The following is a 20,833-nucleotide window of genomic DNA, read 5'->3' on the forward strand; positions in this document are numbered from 1 at the left end:
GTGCCTAAGTGTTCTATCCATTCTCTCTGGTAGATTCCTCGTATTCTTCAGGGTCCAAACCAAGTGTTACTACCTCTATGAAACCTTTCAAGACCCCACACTTTACTGCAGGCAGAATTTCGTAACCCCTCTGTATTCCCATAACACTAGGCTGCTACCTTTAACATAGCAGTTATACCTCAGAGCGGAGCAGTTAATTTACATGCCTGCCTCACCAGCCAAATTGTCACTTTCTTCAGGGTAAGGACTATGTTTTCTTCTCCTTGATATGCTAAGTATCAAGCTCAGTGCTTAGACTCTGTAGACATTCAGGAAATGTTTATCATGTATGTAATTATCATTGTGACGGTAGCCAGCTCAGTTGTCATCTTCCCCTTTCAGGCACACAAGCCATGCCCCCTCTCTTCTCCTTGGGGTACCATCAGTGCCGCTGGAACTATGAGGACGAGCAGGATGTAAAAGAGGTGGATGCAGGATTTGATGAACATGACATTCCTTATGATGTCATGTGGCTCGACATAGAGCATACTGAGGGCAAAAGGTACTTCACTTGGGACAAGAAAAGATTTCCAAACCCCAAAAGGATGCAAGAGCTGCTCAGAAGCAAAAACCGTAAGGTAAAATAAGCCGACCCTTCAAAACCTCTTAATTACAAAGCACTTGTTTAATTTTTAAAACTTGCCTTGGCACATTAGTGGAGGAGAGCCACCTGATAAAAAATGGCCATGAAAATAATACCATCAAATATAATTGTAACTGTGATAATAGGAAAGCAGTGGTGGAAAGATGGTCCCACCATCCGTCCCTGCCTTGGCTGTCTAGGTCCCCACAGGATAACGGGGCCTCGCATTCAGTCCCGTTTGTTGTGGCCACGCTGTAGGGATATGATGGATACCCCAAAAGCAAAATGTGGTACTGATGTCAACATCAATCTCGAGCTTGAGGACATCATGTGGACACTACAGGGTCTGAAAAGGTTAATTAGTCACATAGTGAGGCATTCTAGGGGAAGCAGGGCTGGCTCCCAGGCTGGTCTGAAGATGGCTTGAGAGATCTGGGAACGGAGACAGCTCAGCTTTTATGGTGGTTAGAGGGTTGGACTGGGGTGAGGATTCCTGTGCATTCCTGGGGCTTGTGTGGTTTGAACTTCCTGCTGGCACCCAAGGAGGAAGCATTAGGGCTTTCTTTGTCAGCTGTGGCAGAAGGGTAAGGGGGGATGGAATGGCTTGAAAGCTCTTAACAGTCAATCAGAAATGGAGACAGATTCTTCATTTCCCATTCTCCTAATTTCCCAATTAATAGCTACCATTTGGCAAGTACTTACTATGGGCCAGAGAGTTTGATAGAACACATTATTCTTGCTAGTCATCACAAAATTAAAAGGTAGATCTTGTTAGCCCATTTTTCAGATGAAGAAACTGAGGCTAAGAATAGTTTTGTATTTTGCACAAAGGCATATAATAAGTAGTAGAGCAAGAATCTGAACTCTCGGGGCACCTGGGTGGCTCAGTCATTAAGCGTCTGCCTTCGGCTCAGGTCATGATCCCAGGGTTCTGGGATCGAGCCCCGCATCGGGCTCCCTGCTCGGCGGGAAGCCTGCTTCTCTCTCTCCCACTCTCCCTGCTTGTGTTCCCTCTCTCACTGTGTCTCTCTGTCAAATAAATAAATAAAATCTTTAAAAAAAAAAGAATCTGAACTCTGATCTGCCTGACTCTAGAACCCATATTCTTATAAGCAACTATTTATTGAAGCCATCAATCAGATGTTCAAAATGCTGTTCTAAAGATGAGGGAATGCAAAGATGAGCTCCTTGGGGTCTTACAGTGAGTGGGGGAAAGGCAGGTATACAACCACCACAATATTGGGCAATAATATAACAGCCAAAGAAAGGTCAGGGTCAGGAGTGGACTAGGAGAAAGAAGATTGCATCCAGCTGGACTCACGCTGGGCTTTGTGCATTTTAGATGAGCCCTGAAGGATGAGCTCTAACTAGCTGAGAAGTGGGGAGGGGGTGGAGACAGTGCAGCCAGAGGCTGAAGCAGCCAGTGGTGTTTGGAAAACAGCGCACAGGTTGGTTTGGCAAGAAAACAAGGCATGTGCAAGGTTTGAGTAGTAGGGAATCTGACCTTATCGTAGGCTGCTTTGTATACATTTGGAGACATTAAAAGTTTTTGAATAAGGGGTTAATATGCAGAATATATGAAGAACACCTACAACTCAACAACCAAAAGCAAACAACCCAATTAAAAATTGGGAAAAGGACTTGATAGACATTTCTTCAAAGAAGATACACAAATAGTCAACAAGCACATAAAAAGATGCTCAACATCACTAATCTTTGGGGAAATGCAAATCAAAATCACAATGAGATACCATTTCATACCATTAGGATGGCTACTATGAAAAACCAGAAAATAGCAAGTGAGGAGGTGGAGAAATTGGAACACCAACCATGGGAATGTAAAATGGTGCAGCCACTACAGAAAACAGTATGGCGGGTCCTTAAAAAATTAAAAATAAAATTACCATATGATCTAGGAATCCCACTTATGGGAATATACTCAAAGAAATTGAAAGCAGGTACTTGAGCAGATATGCTCATGCAGATAAGCCCATGTTCATATCCACACTATTCACAATAACTAAAAGGTAGAAGCAATCCAAGTGTCCCATCAGCAGATAATTGGGTAAATAAAATGTAATATACACATATATACAATGGAGTATTATTCAGCCTTAAAAAGGAAGGAAATTCTGATACATGCTACAACATGGATGAAGCTTGAGGACATTATGCTAAGTGAAATAAGGTAGTCACAAAAAGGTGAATACTATATGATTTCACTAATCTGTAATACCTAGAGTAGTCAAAATCATAGAGACAGAAAGAACAATGGTGGTTGCCCAGGGCTGGGCAGAGGAGGGAATGAGGAGTTGCTTTTAATGGGTATAGAGTTTCAGTTTTACAAGATGGAAAGAGTTCTGGACATTGTACAACACTGTGAATGTGCTTAACACTACTGAACTGTACACTTAAAATTGGTTTAGATGGTAAATTTTATATTATGTATATTTTACCACAATTAAGAGTTTTTTAAAGTTTTTGAGCAATGGCGAATTAAACTTTAGTATGTAGAATAAATTTGAATAGACCTGAGGCAGGATGATGAGAAGGTTGTTATAACCAAATAAAGGGTTTTGTGGCTTTAGACTAGGAAATGATGGCATTAGAAAGGTAAAGAGACACAGAGCTGTGATTACAGCTCTTCTCAGACCTCCTTCCTAAATATACCTGTACCATTGGGTTGGGAAGGTTTGTTTTGTTTTTTCTTTATTGTTTGCTTTTGTCAGTATTAGCCTCTAGATGTCTAGGAGCAAGGATGACTTAATCCTTTATGTATAGCACCCAGCACGTCAGACAGAAGCTTAATAACTGCTATTTTGAGAACATGTATTGGTTGGGCAGCAATAATTATGAAAGAGCACTGGCCTGGTTTTGATACCAGTTCAATTTCCATAAGCATGAAAAGTGTTAGGGTTTTACTGACGTCTTAAATATTTCAATACTAGTAGTTATTTCTGAGTAAAATTTGAACCCCCAAACTATGATGAAAGCATAAAAACGAACGTATAACTCCTATGAAACTGATGAGCTCTTCAAACCTCTGTGTCCGGACAGCTTGTGGTCATCAGTGACCCCCACATCAAGATCGATCCTAACTACTCAGTGTATGTTAAGGCCAAAGAACAGGGCTTCTTTGTGAGGAATCATGAAGGAGGAGACTTTGAAGGAGTATGCTGGCCTGGTAAGATAGCACTTTATACACTTATTAATTCACTTGTTTAGTCCCAATTAATGGAGGTTGCATGGCCATCACCCTCATTTCTTATAGATGTCCCTTGCTATAGTGTAAGCACCTTTAAGAAAGAGATGGTATTACCTTCTTTTGTATCTTTCATAACACCTGGTACAGAGTGCTTTGTATACATTTATCAGTCAATGAATGAATAAAAAATAAGCAAGCACTCCATTTCTCTAGGCAAATAAAAATAAAAAGCCAAGAAAAAGTGTTCACAGTCTCTCCCTGTGAATCTTCTATGCCTTGTTAGCTCATAGTTTTGATTTCCCAGACTTTTCATGAGTGACCTCAGCTGCCTCCAGCAACTCTGGATTCTTCATTTCAGAAATTATTAGTTTAAAGCCATGGTAGAAACCCGAGGACAAAGGGGAATCACCACTCTATCATATCCTGGCACTCTATCACAAATCCACATACTGAAGAGACACCCTACGCATTCCTTTTCCCCCTTACACCACTCATGAACATTTCTCTGTTCTCTTTAAGGACAGAAGGGTCACTCCAGGATATTTGCCATGCTTACTTGGGCTATCTTGGGCCATCAGTGAGGCACAGGCTCCATCTGAATGCTTGTTCATTGGCCTTCCCCTGGGCCTCTCGGGTTGGAAGGTCTACTGATTATCACTGAAGTCCAGCATTGCCTTCCTTCATGTCTTGCGCGACCGTGCCTCCACCTCAGCTACCTTATGTCTAAGGTGCCCAGTGATCAGCCAGCTTTTACATCTTTACCGCACATCCTACCATGAACACCACTGTTTCTCACAGTCTACTCTTCTGCCTCTACAGGTCTCTCCTCTTACCTGGATTTCACCAATCCCAAGGTCAGAGAGTGGTATTCAGGTCTTTTCACTTTCTCTGCTTATCAGGTTTGTTTTTATTCTTTTGCTCTTTCCTAGTTACTTGGAAGGATGAAAGAAGGAAAAACATGATAGAATAGAACTACTACTCTGCTTCATTGAGTAGCTCTTGATAAATACTACTTGGCTGAAAATGCAAGGATAGCAACCACATTACAGACTTTAATGGTGCCAGGAGAGGTGCCATATCTATTATCAAAGGCACAAAAGCTGTGATTTCTACCTCAATCATAATAGACTCTGTGACATATCAAAGTACTTAATAATAGAGATTTATATTTTCAAATTACTCCATAAACTTTACATAAAATAATATTCTATAGCTTAAAGATGATGATAGTGACATATATGAGAATATCTTGCAAAGTATAATGTGACATTAGAAATAAGGTATAGGGGTGCCTGGGTAGCTCAGTCAGTTAAGTGTCTGCCTTCGGCTGGGGTCATAATCTCAGAGTCCTGGGATCGAGCCCCACATCGGGCTTCCTGCTCAGTGGAGAGCCTGATTCTCCCTCTCCCTCTGCCTCTGCCCCTCCACCTGCTTTTGCTCTCTCTCTCTAATAAAAAAATAAAATCTTAAAAAAAAATAAAAGATGTAATAAAACTTGAAATTTAAAAAAGTAAGTGAAATAATAAATAATCCTTAAAATATTATAAGAATCCCAGAGAGAACCAGAAAGGCCACTTGTAGAGAACTGTTTTCAACCAATTAGGAGGATGATAGTGATGCCTCATATAAATTGAGTTCTTTATTGTGTGCCAAGCACTGTGCTAAGCAGTTTCTGGGCATTTTACCATTTCATCTTCACAAAAACCTCTGAAGTTGGAACTATAATTAATTCTAATCCCACAGATGAGGAAACTGATGTATGGACAAGTTTAAAACCCTGCTCAGTTCACCCATGTTACTAAGTGCTGGACCTAAGATTTGATCTCAGTCTGTTTGTCTCTCACGCCCAAGTCTTAACCACTAAACTCTAGTTTCTGAGCATCATGTATTAGGACACAGAAAACAACTTAGAGGAGGGATAAATACCACTCGGGTGAAATCTGGCCATGTTCATTCATTTCCCTACCGTCTATGGCTGTTTTCACACTATATCAGAGTTGAGTTACTGAAAAAGAGGCACTATGGTCAGCAGAGTTGGAAATATTATCCAGCCCTTTCTAGAAAACATTTGCCAACCCCTGATTTGGAGAGTGCTATAGGAGGACAGTCAAGGTAGTTAAATATTTGGAAACCGTATAGCCTTGTTCATAAAGTATACATGTTTAGGAATAGTTGAAGGTAGATTCAAAAGAATATATTTAAGTCTCCCCTAGGCATCTGAACGACTGGCATGTGGGTGAGGCAGCAGATGTATTCTGTGGTATCCCAAAAGACAAGCCAGACCCACTGAGAGGATGTTACAAGGGGCAGGACTTTTAGAAAGTAATGGAATGAGCTTCCTGTGGGACTCCCTGTCATTGTAGCTACTGAGTCAAATGCTGAGAGACCAGGGATTCTATAAAAGGGATTTCAATACCGTGTTAACTAGATGACTCAGCAGCCCCTTCCCACTCTCAATTGAACAATTCCTATGTAGAATACAAAATCTAGACCATGCTAACAAACAGGTATACTGGCTGCCAAGTCTTTCAAAGTAGGGACGGCTGGGTGGCTCAGTCCATTAAGCACCTGCCTTCAGCTCAGGTCATGATCTCAGGGTCCTGGGATCCAGCCCCGCATTGGGCTCCTTGCTCAGCAGGGAGCCTGCTTCTCCCTCTCCCGGCTGCTCCCCCTGCTTGTGCACTCTCTCTCTCTCTGACAAGTAAAAATAAAAATCTTTAATAAAAAAGTCTTCAGAGTATTAGAGGGAAGGCAGAATCTTATCGTGGAAAGCTTTAATTGCCCTCAGTTAAGAGTTGTAGCAGATGATGGTTGTTATAGAATCTAACTGTGAACATTCACAACCTTTCCTATATGGGGGTTCTCCAGAGTAGGTCTTGGAGTGGATTTGCTGGGCAGTGTATATTTCACAGACAATACCACACAGCATTCTTTCATTCATCGACAAATACTTATTGGGAACCTTCTGTAGTTCAGCTACTGTTTTAGGTGTTTGAGATTTATCAATGAACAAAATGGACAAAATTCCCTGCCCTGTGGACCTTTTATTATAGCATTGGAACAGAAGACAGAACATAGATAATAAACATAGTAATAATACATTAAATGGATTATGAAAGAAGAATAGGATGGCTGTCATATTAACATCATCACTATAGGAGTATTATCACGACCAAAGAAGAAATTTACTTCCTAGGGATCTACTGACATCCTCTACATATGGAACGACATGAATGAGCCCTCTGTCTTTAGAGGGCCAGAGCTAACCATGCAGAAGAATGCCATTCATCATGGCAATTGGGAGCACAGGGAACTGCACAACATCTATGGTTTTTATCAGGTAAGACATCCATAAAGAAGCCACTTGGACTCATGTGCCCTGCCTTCTGGGTTGAAAGTCATTTGTAATAGCCTTACTATATTGTTCATTTCTCTTTGTGTGACTTTTCTAACAACTGCAATGGATCTTACAGGTTGTAGCCAACATAGGACTTACTATTTCTTTGTACCTTTTCTTTCTCTAATGAACTTGAATTACAGATATTATGAGATTAATGGTAACATAGAAACATCTTCCTTGACAGGAGTCATTAATAAATGGCATTGAATACCTCAAAACTTTTTTTGGAGTAGGCAATGTATAAATACATAAACAAAAGCAATTAAAACAAATTTTTTGAAATTTCACAAACGGGGGCACCTGGGTGGCTCAGTTGGTTAAGTGTCTGCCTTTGCCTCAGGTCATGATCCCAGGGTCCTGGGATTGAGCCCCGTGTCAGGCTCCCTGCTCAGCAGGAAGTCTGCTTCTCTCTCTCCTCCTGCCCTTCCCCTGGCTCGTGCTCTCTCACTCTCAAAATCTTTTTAAAAAATGAAATTTCACAAATGTCTAAATACAGCAAGTCTTATATTCATACCAGGGGAATAAGATTTAGAACATAGATACAGAATTTCAGTAAGTTTTTTTTTTTTAGAAGGCCTTCATTAACTACTTAGCCTTCTCGAAAAATGAAGGGGGGCAAATCGGAGGGGGAGACGAACCATGAGAGACGATGGACTCTGAGAAACAAACTGAGGGTTTTAGAGGGGAAGGGATGGGGGGATGGGTTAGCCCAGTAATAGGTATTAAGGAGGGCACGTATTGAATGGAGCACTGGGTGTTATACGCAAACAATGAATCATGGAACACTACATCAAAAACTAATGATGTAATGAATGGTGACTAACATAATAAAATAAAATAAACTACTTAGCCTTCTCATTAGAAGATGGTAGAATTGTCTTCCATTTGTCAGTCATTTGCCCTAATTGATATCCATGGTTCTTTGTTATTTTCATCCTGTAACTGTGTTCCTAAGGCCCTCCCACCAACTGGTATATTTTCCAGTGGGAGTTGCTGCCTACATAAACACATACTATCTGAACTGTGCTTTACTTCCTTGAAAGCCTCTTGCTATAACTGCAAACTACTTTAGAGAATTTTCTTATGTAGGCCAGAGCCAGTCACTTAACCTCTCTGAATCTCAATTTTTTTCATCAATGAAAACGGTCAATCTCAGAGGTTGTTCGATAGATTTTAAGAGAAAATCTTATAAAATGCTTAGCAATAGTAAGCATTGAATATGCTAGCTTATTTACTATCTTCATTTCTCTTTTAATCAAAGAAAATTTTCCACTCTGGATAGGGGAATTTAGTTTCATTACATCATGAAAATTATTTGGTGGATTTTCATATTTTCCATTTTATATTCCCACCTACTGTTGACTTTTTGCATGTTCAGTAGCTTATTAGGGATGTCTGCACAATGTCCTAATCTAATCATCCCTTTGAAATTTTTCTCCTTTATCTTTGTAGCAAATGGCTACCGCAGAAGGACTAATACAACGATCTAAGGGAAAGGAGAGACCCTTTGTTCTTACACGTTCTTTCTTTGCTGGATCACAAAAGTATGGTAAGGAATGGCTCATATGATCAGACTTAAAAACGTAAGTTAGCAACCTGCCTTTTTTTTTTTTTTAACCATTTATGGCATATGTTGCTACTGTTTTGAGGCCTTCCTTTTCAGTGGCAATTGGGAAGGCCTTCGATTGTAGCAAGTGATGTGCCCTAAAGTATGCCTTTTGTCCTGTGAGACAGAGTACATCAATTTTAGTAAAGTTTAGTTACTTGTTTCCCATTGAAGAAATGGACACTTAGTTGCTGGGAGAATATCTCAGTTTGTTTGCTGGGATGGTCATCTCTGATTCTGTTTGATTTATCTAAACCAGGGGAAAATGTCTTCTTAGACATTCCTTCAACCACCTGTTTCACTTAGCAATATGGCTTAAAATAGGCCTGCCTGTTGCTTGTGGTCAGGGTCATCTATAACTGGATTCAGTTTACTAGCTAACGCAGATCTAATTCAACTTAACCGTATTCCAGCAGGAAGGCTATTTTAAGTGCTCTGGCCTTGCATAAATAACTGGGAGCTTAGGTCCTAGTTTGAAGAATCCAGTCTTTCCTGTATCATAGACATTATTAGGCTTCTTCCTCCAGCCCTGAAAACCAGCCCCTGTGGCACCCTGGAAAAGGCCAAAATATTGTTATCTCAGGCAAAGATTCATGTGCAGAGATGCTCACCACAGCATTACTTCCTGAAACAAAAAAAGAAATAAAATCCAAATAAAGGAATATTTATAAAAACATGATGATATATCCATATGACAGACTATTATAAGACTATTTAAAATAGTAGCCTTAATTGCATGAGCAAATGTTTGTGACATCATGATAAATGGGGAAAAAGAGCAGAATGCTTAAATGTTTTTGTAGTATATTATCATGATTTTTTTTTTTTTAAATATAGATGGCAATCGAAATCAGTAAGTTTAGTACCTGGGTGATTATGAATGATTTTTAAATTTTTTTCTTTTTACCTATCTCTATTCTCCATATTCTCTACAAGGGTCATTTTTAATCACTAAAAAAAGTCAAGTGTTTTTAATGAAAACACTTTTAAGTAGTTTAAAAATGATGATAAAAGATGTACATACTAAGTAATCTCCGATCCCTTAAATATCGGCCTGCTGCCTAGTCTTCAGTGCTCTGTGTGAAACTGTTGGCCTGCCACAAAGTGTACCAAGTGACTCATTGCAGAGAACACTACTGTGTCAAGTCTTACACTTAGACCAGTAGCCAAAGAGCGCTTCTGACTGAACAACCATATGAGACATGAAAAGATGTGCATGCTTTTACAAGAACTTTCTTTCTTGATGAGAATGCCGCCATGTTGATTTCAAAACCATTTTATCTCATTTGAAGTCAAAGCAAAATTATTAGAGTACCTTTTAAAAACAAAACAAAACTGGGCACCTGGGTGGCTCAGTCGTTAAGCGTCTGCCTTCGGCTCAGGTCATGATCCCAGGGTCCTGGGATCGAGCCCCACGTCGGGCTCCCTGCTCTGCGGGAAGCCTGCTTCTCCCTCTCCCACTCCCCCTGCTTGTGTTCCTGCTCTCACTATGTCTCTCTCTGTCAAATAAATAAATAAAATCTTTAAAAAACAAAAAAAAAAAACAGTCCCTTGAAAAGATTTTTCTTTGCGGGCCATACAACAGCCAAAAATTTCTGTGGAAGATTAATACAAAAATAGCTAACAAAGCTATTTTGGTAGAAGATAGACAAAAATGCTTCCAGACTAATCTAGATTTAGTAAGATTTTTTTCTTTTGTGGATCTCTTTAGTGGTATATAATCTATCTTCACAAATTCTTATCTACTATACAGTGATCAAGAGCAGTGGCTTTAGAATCAGACTGCCTGAGCTCAGTCCTGCCTCTACCACATAATAACTGTTACTCAGGGTATACTATAATAATCACTGTTTGCCATATTTCTGTCATCTGTAAAATGAAGTTAAATAGTGTTTACCTGGTAGGGTTGTGATGATTAAGTGGGCTACTACAAGCAAAGTAGAATCACCTGGCTCAGTAAGGACTTGAAAAATGTTAACTATTGTTCTTGCTACTATTATTATGTCTCCTTTATGTAGTCTGTACCACTCCTCTTAAATTATGGAGGGTTTTTTTTTTTTTGAGGGAGTGGAGGAATAGGCATATAAATCAATGGAACAGAATTAAGAATCCAGAAAGAGTCCAACACACATACGATCAATTAATTAGGAAGAGAGTTACCAAGGCAATTCAGTGCAGAAAGGAGTTTTTCAATAAATGGTGTCAGAACCCTGAGTATGGAGTGGGGGGAGGGGGAGAGGAAAGAACCTTACCTCTCACTACACAAAAAGTAATTCAAAATGGAATATAGACCTAAACTATAAAAGCTAAAATCAAAAACTTCTAAAAGGAAACATAAATCTTTGTGACTTTGAGATAGACAAGATTTCTTGGAGAGAACACAAAAAGCATGAACCATAAAAGGAAAAAAAGTGCTAACTTGGACTTCATCAAAATTAAAAACCTCTGCCCTTTCAAAGATATTAAGAAAATGAAAGTCAAGCTTCAGATTGAGAGAAAATATCTTCAATATACATATATATCTGTCAAAGGACTTGTACCCAAGATATATAAAGAACTTTTACAGTTAAATAATAAAGACATCTACTTTTAAAATTAAGCAAAAGACTTGAATAGACACTTTACAAAAGAAGACATGAGTGATCAATAAATACATGAAATGATGCTCAACATCATTAGTCCGTAGGGAAATACAAATTAAAACCACAGAGAGACACTACTACACATCCACTACAGTAGCTAGAATTAAAAAGACTGACACTACCAAGTATTGCCAAGAATGTAGAGTGACTGAAATTGTCATACGTACTGATACTGTAAAAAGCAGTATAGCCACTATGCCAAACAGTTTGGAGTTTTCTTTAAAAAAAAAAATTTATTTGAGAGAGAGCACAAGTGGGGGGTGGGGAGGGGGGCCTGTGGGCAGAGGGGGAGAGAGAATCTTAAGCAGACTCCACATTGAGCTCGGAGCCCGACGTGGGGGTTGATCTCATGACCCTGAGATCACCATCTGAGCCGAAACCAAGTTGGTCGCTTATCTGACTGCACCACCCAGGCGCCCCCAGTTTGGAATTTTTTAAAGTGTTCAACATACACTGAACACAGACCCAGCAGTTCCGCTCCCAGGTAGTTTCTCCCAAGAGAAATGAAAAACATATGTCATGCAAAGATTTGTACAGAAATGTTTATAGCATCTGCCTTCATAATAGCCAAAACTGAGAAAGAATTCAGATGTCCCTCAGTAGGTGAGTAGATAAACAACTTGTGATCAATCCATACTATGGAATATTCATCAAATAAAAAGGAATAAGCTACAACATTATGCTGAGTGAAAAAAGCTAGAACACAAAATAGTATGTTTTATGTTATGTTTATATGAAATTCTAGAAAAGACTTTAAGAAATCAGATCAATGGTTGGGTAAAGTGGAGGGTTATTCACTACAAAGAAGCTGCTTCATGCAGAATCCTATGAATGTTTTGAATCTAAATTGATTTTTTAACTAAATATTCATATGAAGAGGATTCATTTAAAAAGAATTTTAGTCTGAGCAACATCAGCAAACCATAAAGCCATTATTTCTGGGGGGAAAAAAGCCCATGTGATCTTTTACAGTTATGGAAATGGTTCTATACCCTGCTTGTGGTGACAGTTACAGGTTTCAAAACTCATCAAAGTCTTCACTTAAAATAGGTACATTTATTATATGTAAATTATATTTCAGTAAAGTTGATTTTTTTAATGTTTCTCCTAAAATCAGGCTTGAGTTATACTTCAAAAATAAGTGCCATTTCAGAACATTTTCACAAAAGGTTTTGTGGATTTTAAGAACTTTTTCACATTAGAAGATTAATACATTTTTTTTAATTGCTGAAACCAGAATTCGTATATTTTTTTTAAATATTTTATTTATTTATTTATTTGAGAGAGAGAGAGAGAGCGCCCATGAGAGGGGGGAGGGTCAGAGGGAGAAGCAGACTCCCTGCTGAGCAGGGAGCCCGATGCGGAACTCGATCCCGGGACTCCAAGATCATGACCTGAGCTGAAGGCAGTCGCTTAACCAACTGAGCCACCCAGGCGCCCCAGAATTCGTATATTTTAAGGTCAGAAAGAAATGCTTTCCTTTATATTAACTTGTCTATTTCAAATAAAGAATCTATGAAATCAAGTGCATGGGCTGATTTGTGATTTTTTTTTTTTTTAATAACTTGTTACCGGTGATCCAAGGTGCTGTGTGGACGGGCGACAACACAGCAGAATGGAGCTACCTGAAAATTTCTATCCCTATGTTACTCACCCTCAGCATTACTGGGATCTCTTTTTGCGGAGGTAAGATGATATCCACAGGCTTGAAGTGAGAGAAAATAAAAAGCGAGGGTGTTTTTCCGTCAAGCCTGGTCATAAATGCCTTCTCATTTGCGGTTTCAGGCAGGGATAACTGCAGGAACAAGAAAATGAGGAAAGTGAAAGGACGCTTCCAAGCAGTTTGTGTGTCTGAAATGCGGACTTGAAATAAAGTCATCAGAGAGCCCGAGTGCTTCTTTCCCTCTTTCTCTGATTCCTCCTTAGATGCTCTTGAGAACTGAGTTTCTCTTCCTGAAACATACCTTTTCTTCTTCCAAGTGAGAAAAATGAAGAGTACAAAGAATTTAGCAAATCAGAAATCAGCCTTACAGATAAGCTTTTTACTCAGGAGGTTTAAAATTCTATGACATATTTTAACTTAAAAAAAAGATACGCTCTTGGGAAAGATAAATTTAGTTAAAATATGATTTCCTGATGGGCTGCCTTCCCTAAATCCTAGTAATTCTCTGCAGATGAGAAATCTCAATATGGAGGCTGCTCAGCATGACTAGTTCCAGCTGTTCCTTGTTTTCGGTAGGAATAGAAGCAAGTTAACGTCAAAAAAAAACAGCAAGTTAATGTCACTTTTTGATAGATGTGTTTCTTATGGCATTGGTCCACATACAAGGAATATGTATCCTGCTTAAGGACTAAGCATGAAATTACACCTAAAGTTCTAATTCTGATTGTTTTTCTTTAGTTCTACAATTTTTATCTTGCTTGAGCTGCTGCTTTCGAAAAGAAATAAAGGGGCGCCTGGGTGGCTCAGTCCGTTAAGCATCTGCCTTCGGCTCGGGTCAGAGTCCTGAGATCCTGGGATGGAGTCCCACCTCCAGCTCTCTGCTCAGCAGGGAGCCTGCTTCTCCCTCTCCTTCTGCCTACCGCTCCCCCTACTTGTGCTCTGTCAAGTAAATAAAATCTTAAAAAAAAAGAAAGAAAAAATCAATTGTCAACCCCCACCACATGGCTAAACACAGACTTAATGAATCAGGTCAATATTTTGCAATTTCTGGGTTTGGGAACATACAGAAATGTTGATCTTGTAGTAAAACCTTTTTTTTTTTTAAAGATTGTATTTATTTGACAGACACAGCGAAGAGAGGGAACACAAGCAGGGGGAGTGGGAGAGGGAGAAGCAGGCTTCCCGCCGAGCAGGGAGCCCGATGTGGGGCTCGATCCCAGGACCCTGGGATCATGACCTGAGCCGAAGGCAGACGCTTAACAGACTGAGGCACCCAGGCGCCCCAAAACCTTGGACCTTTTGATAAGAAAAAGAGGATTCAAAGAGAATATTGTCAGATCCCCAAACAGGCTGAGTTTTGAAATATGTGCTCCCTAATTTCAGGCCACAGTGTTGTCCTGGCACTTTGAGTGCACACACAGCACGTTTGTCCTGGCAGTCTTCAAGCCCTTATCTTACCTGGGTGCAACATTTGTTAGAAGCCCGGTTTCCTCACTCGGCCTCTGTCTGTCTAATCAGCTGATGTAGGCGGCTTCGTCGGGAATCCAGAGGCGGAGCTGCTAGTGCGATGGTACCAGGCTGGGGCCTACCAGCCCTTCTTCCGTGGCCACGCTGCCATGAACACCAAGCGGCGGGAACCCTGGCTCTTTGGGGAGGAACACACCCGGCTCATCCGAGAAGCCATCCGGCAGCGGTACACCCTCCTGCCCTATTGGTATTCTCTGTTCTACCGCGCGCATGTGGCTGCTCAGCCCGTCATGAGGTAAACAGGCTTCCCTGGTTGCGGGGCCCAGCAGCCAATCTACAGCAGAAAACCCCGGCCATTGGGGAAGGGAGTAATTACACAGTGATTTCAAGAGAAAAGCCATGTGTTTTTAGTCAAATGTCCTTCAGATTACTGAGCACCAACTGTGAGCAGGGTCAAGGAGTTGAGGTCACAGAAAAACCGGACCCCCTGCTATTTTGTGATTAAAGTGTTAATACTTGATAGGAGACAGATTTTTTAAAGAAAAAGTGACTGTAACTGAATTCGCTACTTAATCCACAAGAATCCTCTCATGAACAATTTATTCCGCCAGTCTTAGGCTATATCTTACCTTAGAGCTAAACCATTCCAAGTTTGAGGCGAACATTTTTCCCATAGTATAAATTATATTCTGATTCTGTTTTAGAGGCAGGATGTGAAAAACCAACTTTCTAGGTTAGAGAATGATACAAAGACACATAATACACCGAGGCTTCCAGATCAGCTGATCCTAAACCTGGCTCAGATAAGAATCACCTGGGGAGCTTTTTAAAACTCTAGATTCCAAGGCCACACCCCCCAGACCTACTAGGAATCTCTTCGGGTAGGTGTCAGGATCTAGATTTGTTATAAATTTCCCTGGTGATTCTAGACATCAGCCAGATTGAGACTGCTGCTTTGTTACTATTCAGTAGGAAAGTGATATATTTTTACAGAGGCTAGTGAATAAACTAAAAATAAGTTTCTCTTACTTAAAAATATCCTTTACTCATGAGGTTGAAAAAAAAAGAACCATTAAGTTGATATCCAGCTGCACAGATAATGAAGATTTTATTATCTTCATAAACCCAAATGCCTCCTAGATAGTTGTGTAAAACAATAATAATAAAAAAAACAAAAACCACACAACAGTTTCTCAACCCTCCAAAAATGTTGCCTGCTTGAAAACAAGTAAAACCAATTCTTTTCATTTAAATAGATAATGATTAAGGATGCATGCATGAAAAGCAGTGACAGCATGAAAACATGGCACAGATTTTATATCATTATAAAATAATGGTTTTACAAACATTTAATTTGTTCCATACTGAATGTGTTAGGCATTTGGACTTGTACAGAGCTCTGATTCTGCCTTCAGAGTAGTATTTAGTACTCAACAATCGGAAGGAAAAATTGTAGGTACCAGAATTCTCAATCTGTCATTGGAACATTTCAGCAAGTAGATAGCTCTTTAACATTAGAAAAAGATACTAATCCTAGCAATTGCTTATAAAATCTTAAATCATGAAAAAAATCTTGGCTCTTTGGCTTTTCCAGTTTCCTTTGAATAGTTATAAAATTGAAAATATAAGTGATTTAATAGTAATAAAACATCTAATGATGTTGAAATAAGAATTTTTTTCTCTTCCCAGACCTCTGTGGATAGAGTTCCCAGAGGAACTAGACACTTTCGGTGTGGAAGATGAATACATGCTGGGTGAGCATTTCTTGATTAATTATCATTATGATAAATACTGTAATTATGTTTTTGTTATATTTCCTAATGTAAGAGCACTAAAAATCAATCCCTAATCTCAAGAAAACCAAAAAAAAAAAAAAAAATTCTAAAAAATCTTAAAAATTAAGACTTTTAGTGTATTAGTGGACTGATAAGTCTCTTCTGTGGTCAGGTAGCACTTCTCATATTGTTAACTTCACATAAACCCATTCTATTTGTGGATGCAATTTGAGATTCTTGTTCTGGATTCACTCCTGAGCCTACTGATGCCCCTGTAGGGAATGGAAGTAGAAAACAGTAGACCAGATGACAGGAAAGACTGAGAGAGCTTACTTCATGGGCAAAACAGAGTTATTGGTGGGTGGTGGTGATAGCCTCTTCTTTAACAAGGGTTGACCACCAAATCCAGGATATGGAGGTTTATCACCTTGGGAATAGGACTCAAGAAACCAAGCTCAACAGAGAGTTGCCCAAAAGGTGCATCCTATTTCTAAAAAGCAGAAATCCTAAAATGTAAAAAGCCTAGTGCTACCTCTCCACTCATTCTTAGGTCTCAGTTTAAATAGCTACTCCCTTGGAGAACATTTCCCTGACCAGAATTGCTTCTAATAGCTAATTACACCCAACTATAGTCAAAGTCAGTCCCTCTTATTACATAACTTTCATTCCATTTTGTGCTTTTGCCTCTAATTAAATTATAATATCTGTCTATACTGACTGCAAACTCCATGAGGACAGGGACACTGTCTTATTTGCCACTGTATCTCCAGAGCCTAGCATAATACCTGGCACTCAGCCGGAACTCAGTAAATATTTGTACAATTTTAAAGAGTAAATTCTTAAATGGATGAAATTTACATACATGTGGAGCCACAGTCAAAACAAAATTAATAATCCAGATTGCCTTTAAGAGAATTACAGCCTTCCTAATGATAACTGCCCGTGGATATACTCCTATCCATGCTGATCACGCTTCTGGATAACAGTTGTAGGCTCACTGTTTTCAAAATCACTAACAGCAGGCAATGACGCACCTGGAGAAACGGGACGGCTCTTTCAGACTCCCGGCACTAGCGGCGATGTGCAAATGAGACTGATAGACCGTGTCAGGGTCCCTCCCTATTATCCTAATATGCCATAAGTGGACGAATGATAAGTAAGAATGCAGTCACTGGTTTGAGCACCAGACCTCTTTCTAATAATGCGTCTCTCTGATGAATCATTGGTTCAACTAACCAAGGTCTCTACTTTCACCAAGTTCATGGCTGAGTGGTCTCCAAAACCACAGAAGCACTGAAAGGAGAAGGATGTTTTCAGACCTCTTGGAATGATAATTCAACTTTATTTCTTCTCTGTTTTTCAGGAAGTGCTTTATTGGTTCATCCAGTCACAGAACCAAAAGCCAGCACAGTTGATGTGTTTCTGCCAGGATCAAATGAGGTAAGAATATATGACAAACAGCCACGTATCTTGCCTGTCTCCTATCTCCTCCCTTCATTCTGATGAATTAGCCCCTGTTAGGAAATAGATTTCTGCATCATGCAGTTGTGAAGACAGCCCAAATGCCTGTAGCAACTGAAGATTCTTGTAGGTCACGACCTCAATGGAAGAGTGGGGAGAAATTGATGAATAGGGAGAACACCAAGGAAGGTCAGCATGGTTCTTTACCTTCACACTTGGACTTGTGTGACTCCTTGTAAACACAGGAAGAAATTTTTAGTCTGCTAAGAGGTATCAGTCGCTGGGGGGAAGCATAAGTAAAAAAGACTTTGCTCTTTGTTTCTGGCTCTATCTAAATTCTAAGTTTTTGGTACCAAAACCCGGTCTCCAGACACTCACCAAAGTGGGTAAAAAGTAACAGTGGTGACTTTCCTTTATGCTCCTCTAGCCTCCCAGCTCTTTTGTTGGTTATTGTCATTGATTATTATCACAGTATAAAATATCATCCTGCACTGCTGGAACCCAGGGCATTGAACCCAGGCAGGGCCCAGGGAAGAGGTAGGATTAGCCCCTGGGCTGCAGAGCAGAGGGCCATGGAGAAGAACAGCAACGGCCTCCAGGGACAGACCAAGGATATATGCAGAGGGGCCAGGAGAAGAGGCAGGGCAGAAACTTGGGGCACCAGACCAGGAAAAGAGGGTATGGAATGGGGAGCAAGGAGAAGACAGATCCTGGAGAGAGTCCTTGAGCACTGGAGCATCATCAGAGGCTTCTGCAGGCAGGGGGAGGAGGCATGAAGGTTACCAAACTGATGTGAGACCTCCATGTCAAGATATTCCTGGACTGACTCTAGAAAACAGTATGGAGGCTCCTCAAAAAGTTAAAAATAGAACTACCCTGTGACCCACCTACTGCACTGTTAGGTATTTATCCAGAGGATACAAACATAGTGATTTGAAGGGGCACATGCACCCCGATGTTTATAGTAGCAATGTCCGTGATAGCCACACTATGGAAAGAGCCCAGGTGTCCATTGACAGATGAATGGATAAAGAAGACATGGTATATATATACAATGGAATATTACTCAGCCATCAAAAAATTGAAATCTTGACATTTTCAATGACGTGGATGGAACTATAGTGTATTATGCTAAGCGAAATAAGTCAATCAGAGAAAGACAAATAGCAAATGATTTCACTCGTATGTGGAATTTAAGAAATAAAACAGAAGAACATACGGGATGGGGCAAAAAGGGAGAGGGAAGCAAACCATGGGAGACTTAACTACAGAGAACAAACTGAGGGGTCATGGAGGGACGTGGGTGGGGGATGGGCTGGATGGAGGATGGGCTTTAAGGAGGGCACTTGCTGGGATGAGCACTGGCTGTTGTATGTAAGTGGTAAATCACTAAATTCTATCCCTGAAACCAATATTACACTATACGTTAACTAAAGTTCAAATTTAAAAATATATCTCTCTATTCCTGGACCGTCTAGGCAGGTGGTGAGGTCGCTGAGCCTGCCACGCTCGCTGCTTAGGACCGTCCAGTGCTGGCGTGGCAAATACCGGGAAACACCGCTGCCAGTGGTCTCTGTCCACCCAGCTTTGTGTGTTTGCTTGGGCTAGTTTCCTGAGGCCACTGTCACAACTTACCACAACGCTGGTGGCTTAAAACAACACAAATGTATCCTCTCCCAGTTCTGGAGGCTTGAAGCCCCAAACCAGGGTGTCGGCAGGCTTGGTTCCTTCTAGCAGTCCTGAGGGAGCATCTCTTCCATGGCTCTGTCCTGGCTTCTGGCGGCCGCCCGCCGTCCTTGTGGTTCCTGGCTCTGCAGCCACGTCACGTCACTCCAATCTACGCCTCCGTCTTCACGCGCCTTCTCTGTGCGTCTGTGTCTCCTCTTCTGTTGCTCTTATGGGTGATGTGATGACATTGAGGACCCACCCGGATAATCCCAGATAATCTTCTAATCTCAAGATCCTTAATTTAATCAAATTTGTTACCATAGAAAGTAATATTCACTCCTTCCCAGTATTAGGAAGTGCATAGAACTCTTTGAGGGGCCACTTCAGCCCACTACGCTTGTCTTTATTGATAAGACAGTACCCAGGCTTTTCTCCAGAAGGTTCATCAATTATGTTCTTTCCTCTTGGTTTCTCCAGTAATTTGTAGTTCTGAAGATGAGGGCTCTTTATAAAGGTTCCCCCACCAAGTAAAAACCTGAGAAAAAGGTTAAATACAACAACAGCTAAATAAATTGTCCTGCCAAGCACTTCACTGAGAGTTTCTCAAGTCGATTTTAACAAAGCAGTAGGCTCCCCTTAAGAGGAACTAGCTCCCCTTCTGACGTAGCCACAGATTAATTTTTTAATTAATTTTTTAATTAATAAAAACATTTTATTAATGACCTATCATCATTGCAAGCACACTGCAATGACTGTGTAACATATTCCTTCAACACTATTTCCCTGAGTGTTCTGTGATTGTTTCTCTCACTACATCTTCAAAACCCTAGGTAGATGAGCCAAGCCATTTCTTGCCAGATTTTTACCTCACCAGTTAGCTAGTCCCACATCACACTGTGCAAGGGGGCTACCTACAGTTCCTCGTTGTCACTCTTCCCCATATTTCTAGATGGCCCATTCCCTCTATTTGAAGTCTTTGCTCGAATAGCTTTTTCTCAGTGAGGCCTTCTCTGACCACCTAGTTAAGATTACAGACCACTCCCACTGCCCCGGTACTGTCCAGCCCCCCTTCATCCTTCATTTTTCCCACAGAACCCGACACCTTTAACATTCTAGATATTTACTGATATGTTTTGTTGATGATCTTTCTCTCCCATTAGAATGTTAGCTTCTTAAGGGCAGTGATTTTCCTCTGTTATGTTCACTCTCTATCCCCAGCATCTAGAAGGGTACCTGACAGGTAGTAGGCCTTCAGTAAGTACTTGCTGAGGAGCTTGGTGACTGAGCACTAGATCTGATCTACATAGTACTTTATACCAGTTTT

General features: G+C 40.4%; 2 protein-coding genes across 12 annotated transcripts in view; one reads left to right on the forward strand and one right to left on the reverse strand.

The window, feature by feature from the left end:
* The window catches only part of GANC (glucosidase alpha, neutral C), a 68,522-nt gene that overhangs the window by 37,191 nt on the left and 10,498 nt on the right, over positions 1–20,833 (forward strand). For 6 of the 11 annotated variants that reach the window (XM_081830986.1, XM_081830985.1, XM_081830983.1 and 3 more), the window contains 9 exons: positions 382–617; positions 3,680–3,806; positions 4,647–4,726; positions 7,024–7,167; positions 8,680–8,776; positions 13,060–13,161; positions 14,657–14,900; positions 16,295–16,359; positions 17,744–17,820. In XM_081830986.1, the coding sequence (XP_081687112.1) occupies positions 382–617; positions 3,680–3,806; positions 4,647–4,726; positions 7,024–7,167; positions 8,680–8,776; positions 13,060–13,161; positions 14,657–14,900; positions 16,295–16,359; positions 17,744–17,820 (1,172 nt within the window). Of the gene's footprint in view, positions 1–381; positions 618–3,679; positions 3,807–4,646; positions 4,727–7,023; positions 7,168–8,679; positions 8,777–13,059; positions 13,162–13,260; positions 14,220–14,521; positions 14,603–14,656; positions 14,901–16,294; positions 16,360–17,743; positions 17,821–20,833 lie in introns of those variants that run through there. The other 5 variants (XM_006731710.3, XM_081830990.1, XM_081830989.1 and 2 more) reach the window with 5 other exon arrangements.
* LOC115940389 (uncharacterized) overlaps positions 15,689–20,833 on the reverse strand; it is a 54,407-nt gene continuing 49,262 nt past the window's right edge. The window contains exon 7 of the mRNA XM_081831012.1: positions 15,689–20,044. The gene's annotated coding sequence lies outside the window, so the exon portion shown is untranslated. The remainder of the gene's footprint in view (positions 20,045–20,833) is intronic.

This window comes from Leptonychotes weddellii, chromosome 9 (assembly GCF_054177405.1).
Source record: "Leptonychotes weddellii isolate Sample4059 chromosome 9, ASM5417740v2, whole genome shotgun sequence".
Classification (NCBI taxonomy): domain Eukaryota; kingdom Metazoa; phylum Chordata; class Mammalia; order Carnivora; family Phocidae; genus Leptonychotes; species Leptonychotes weddellii.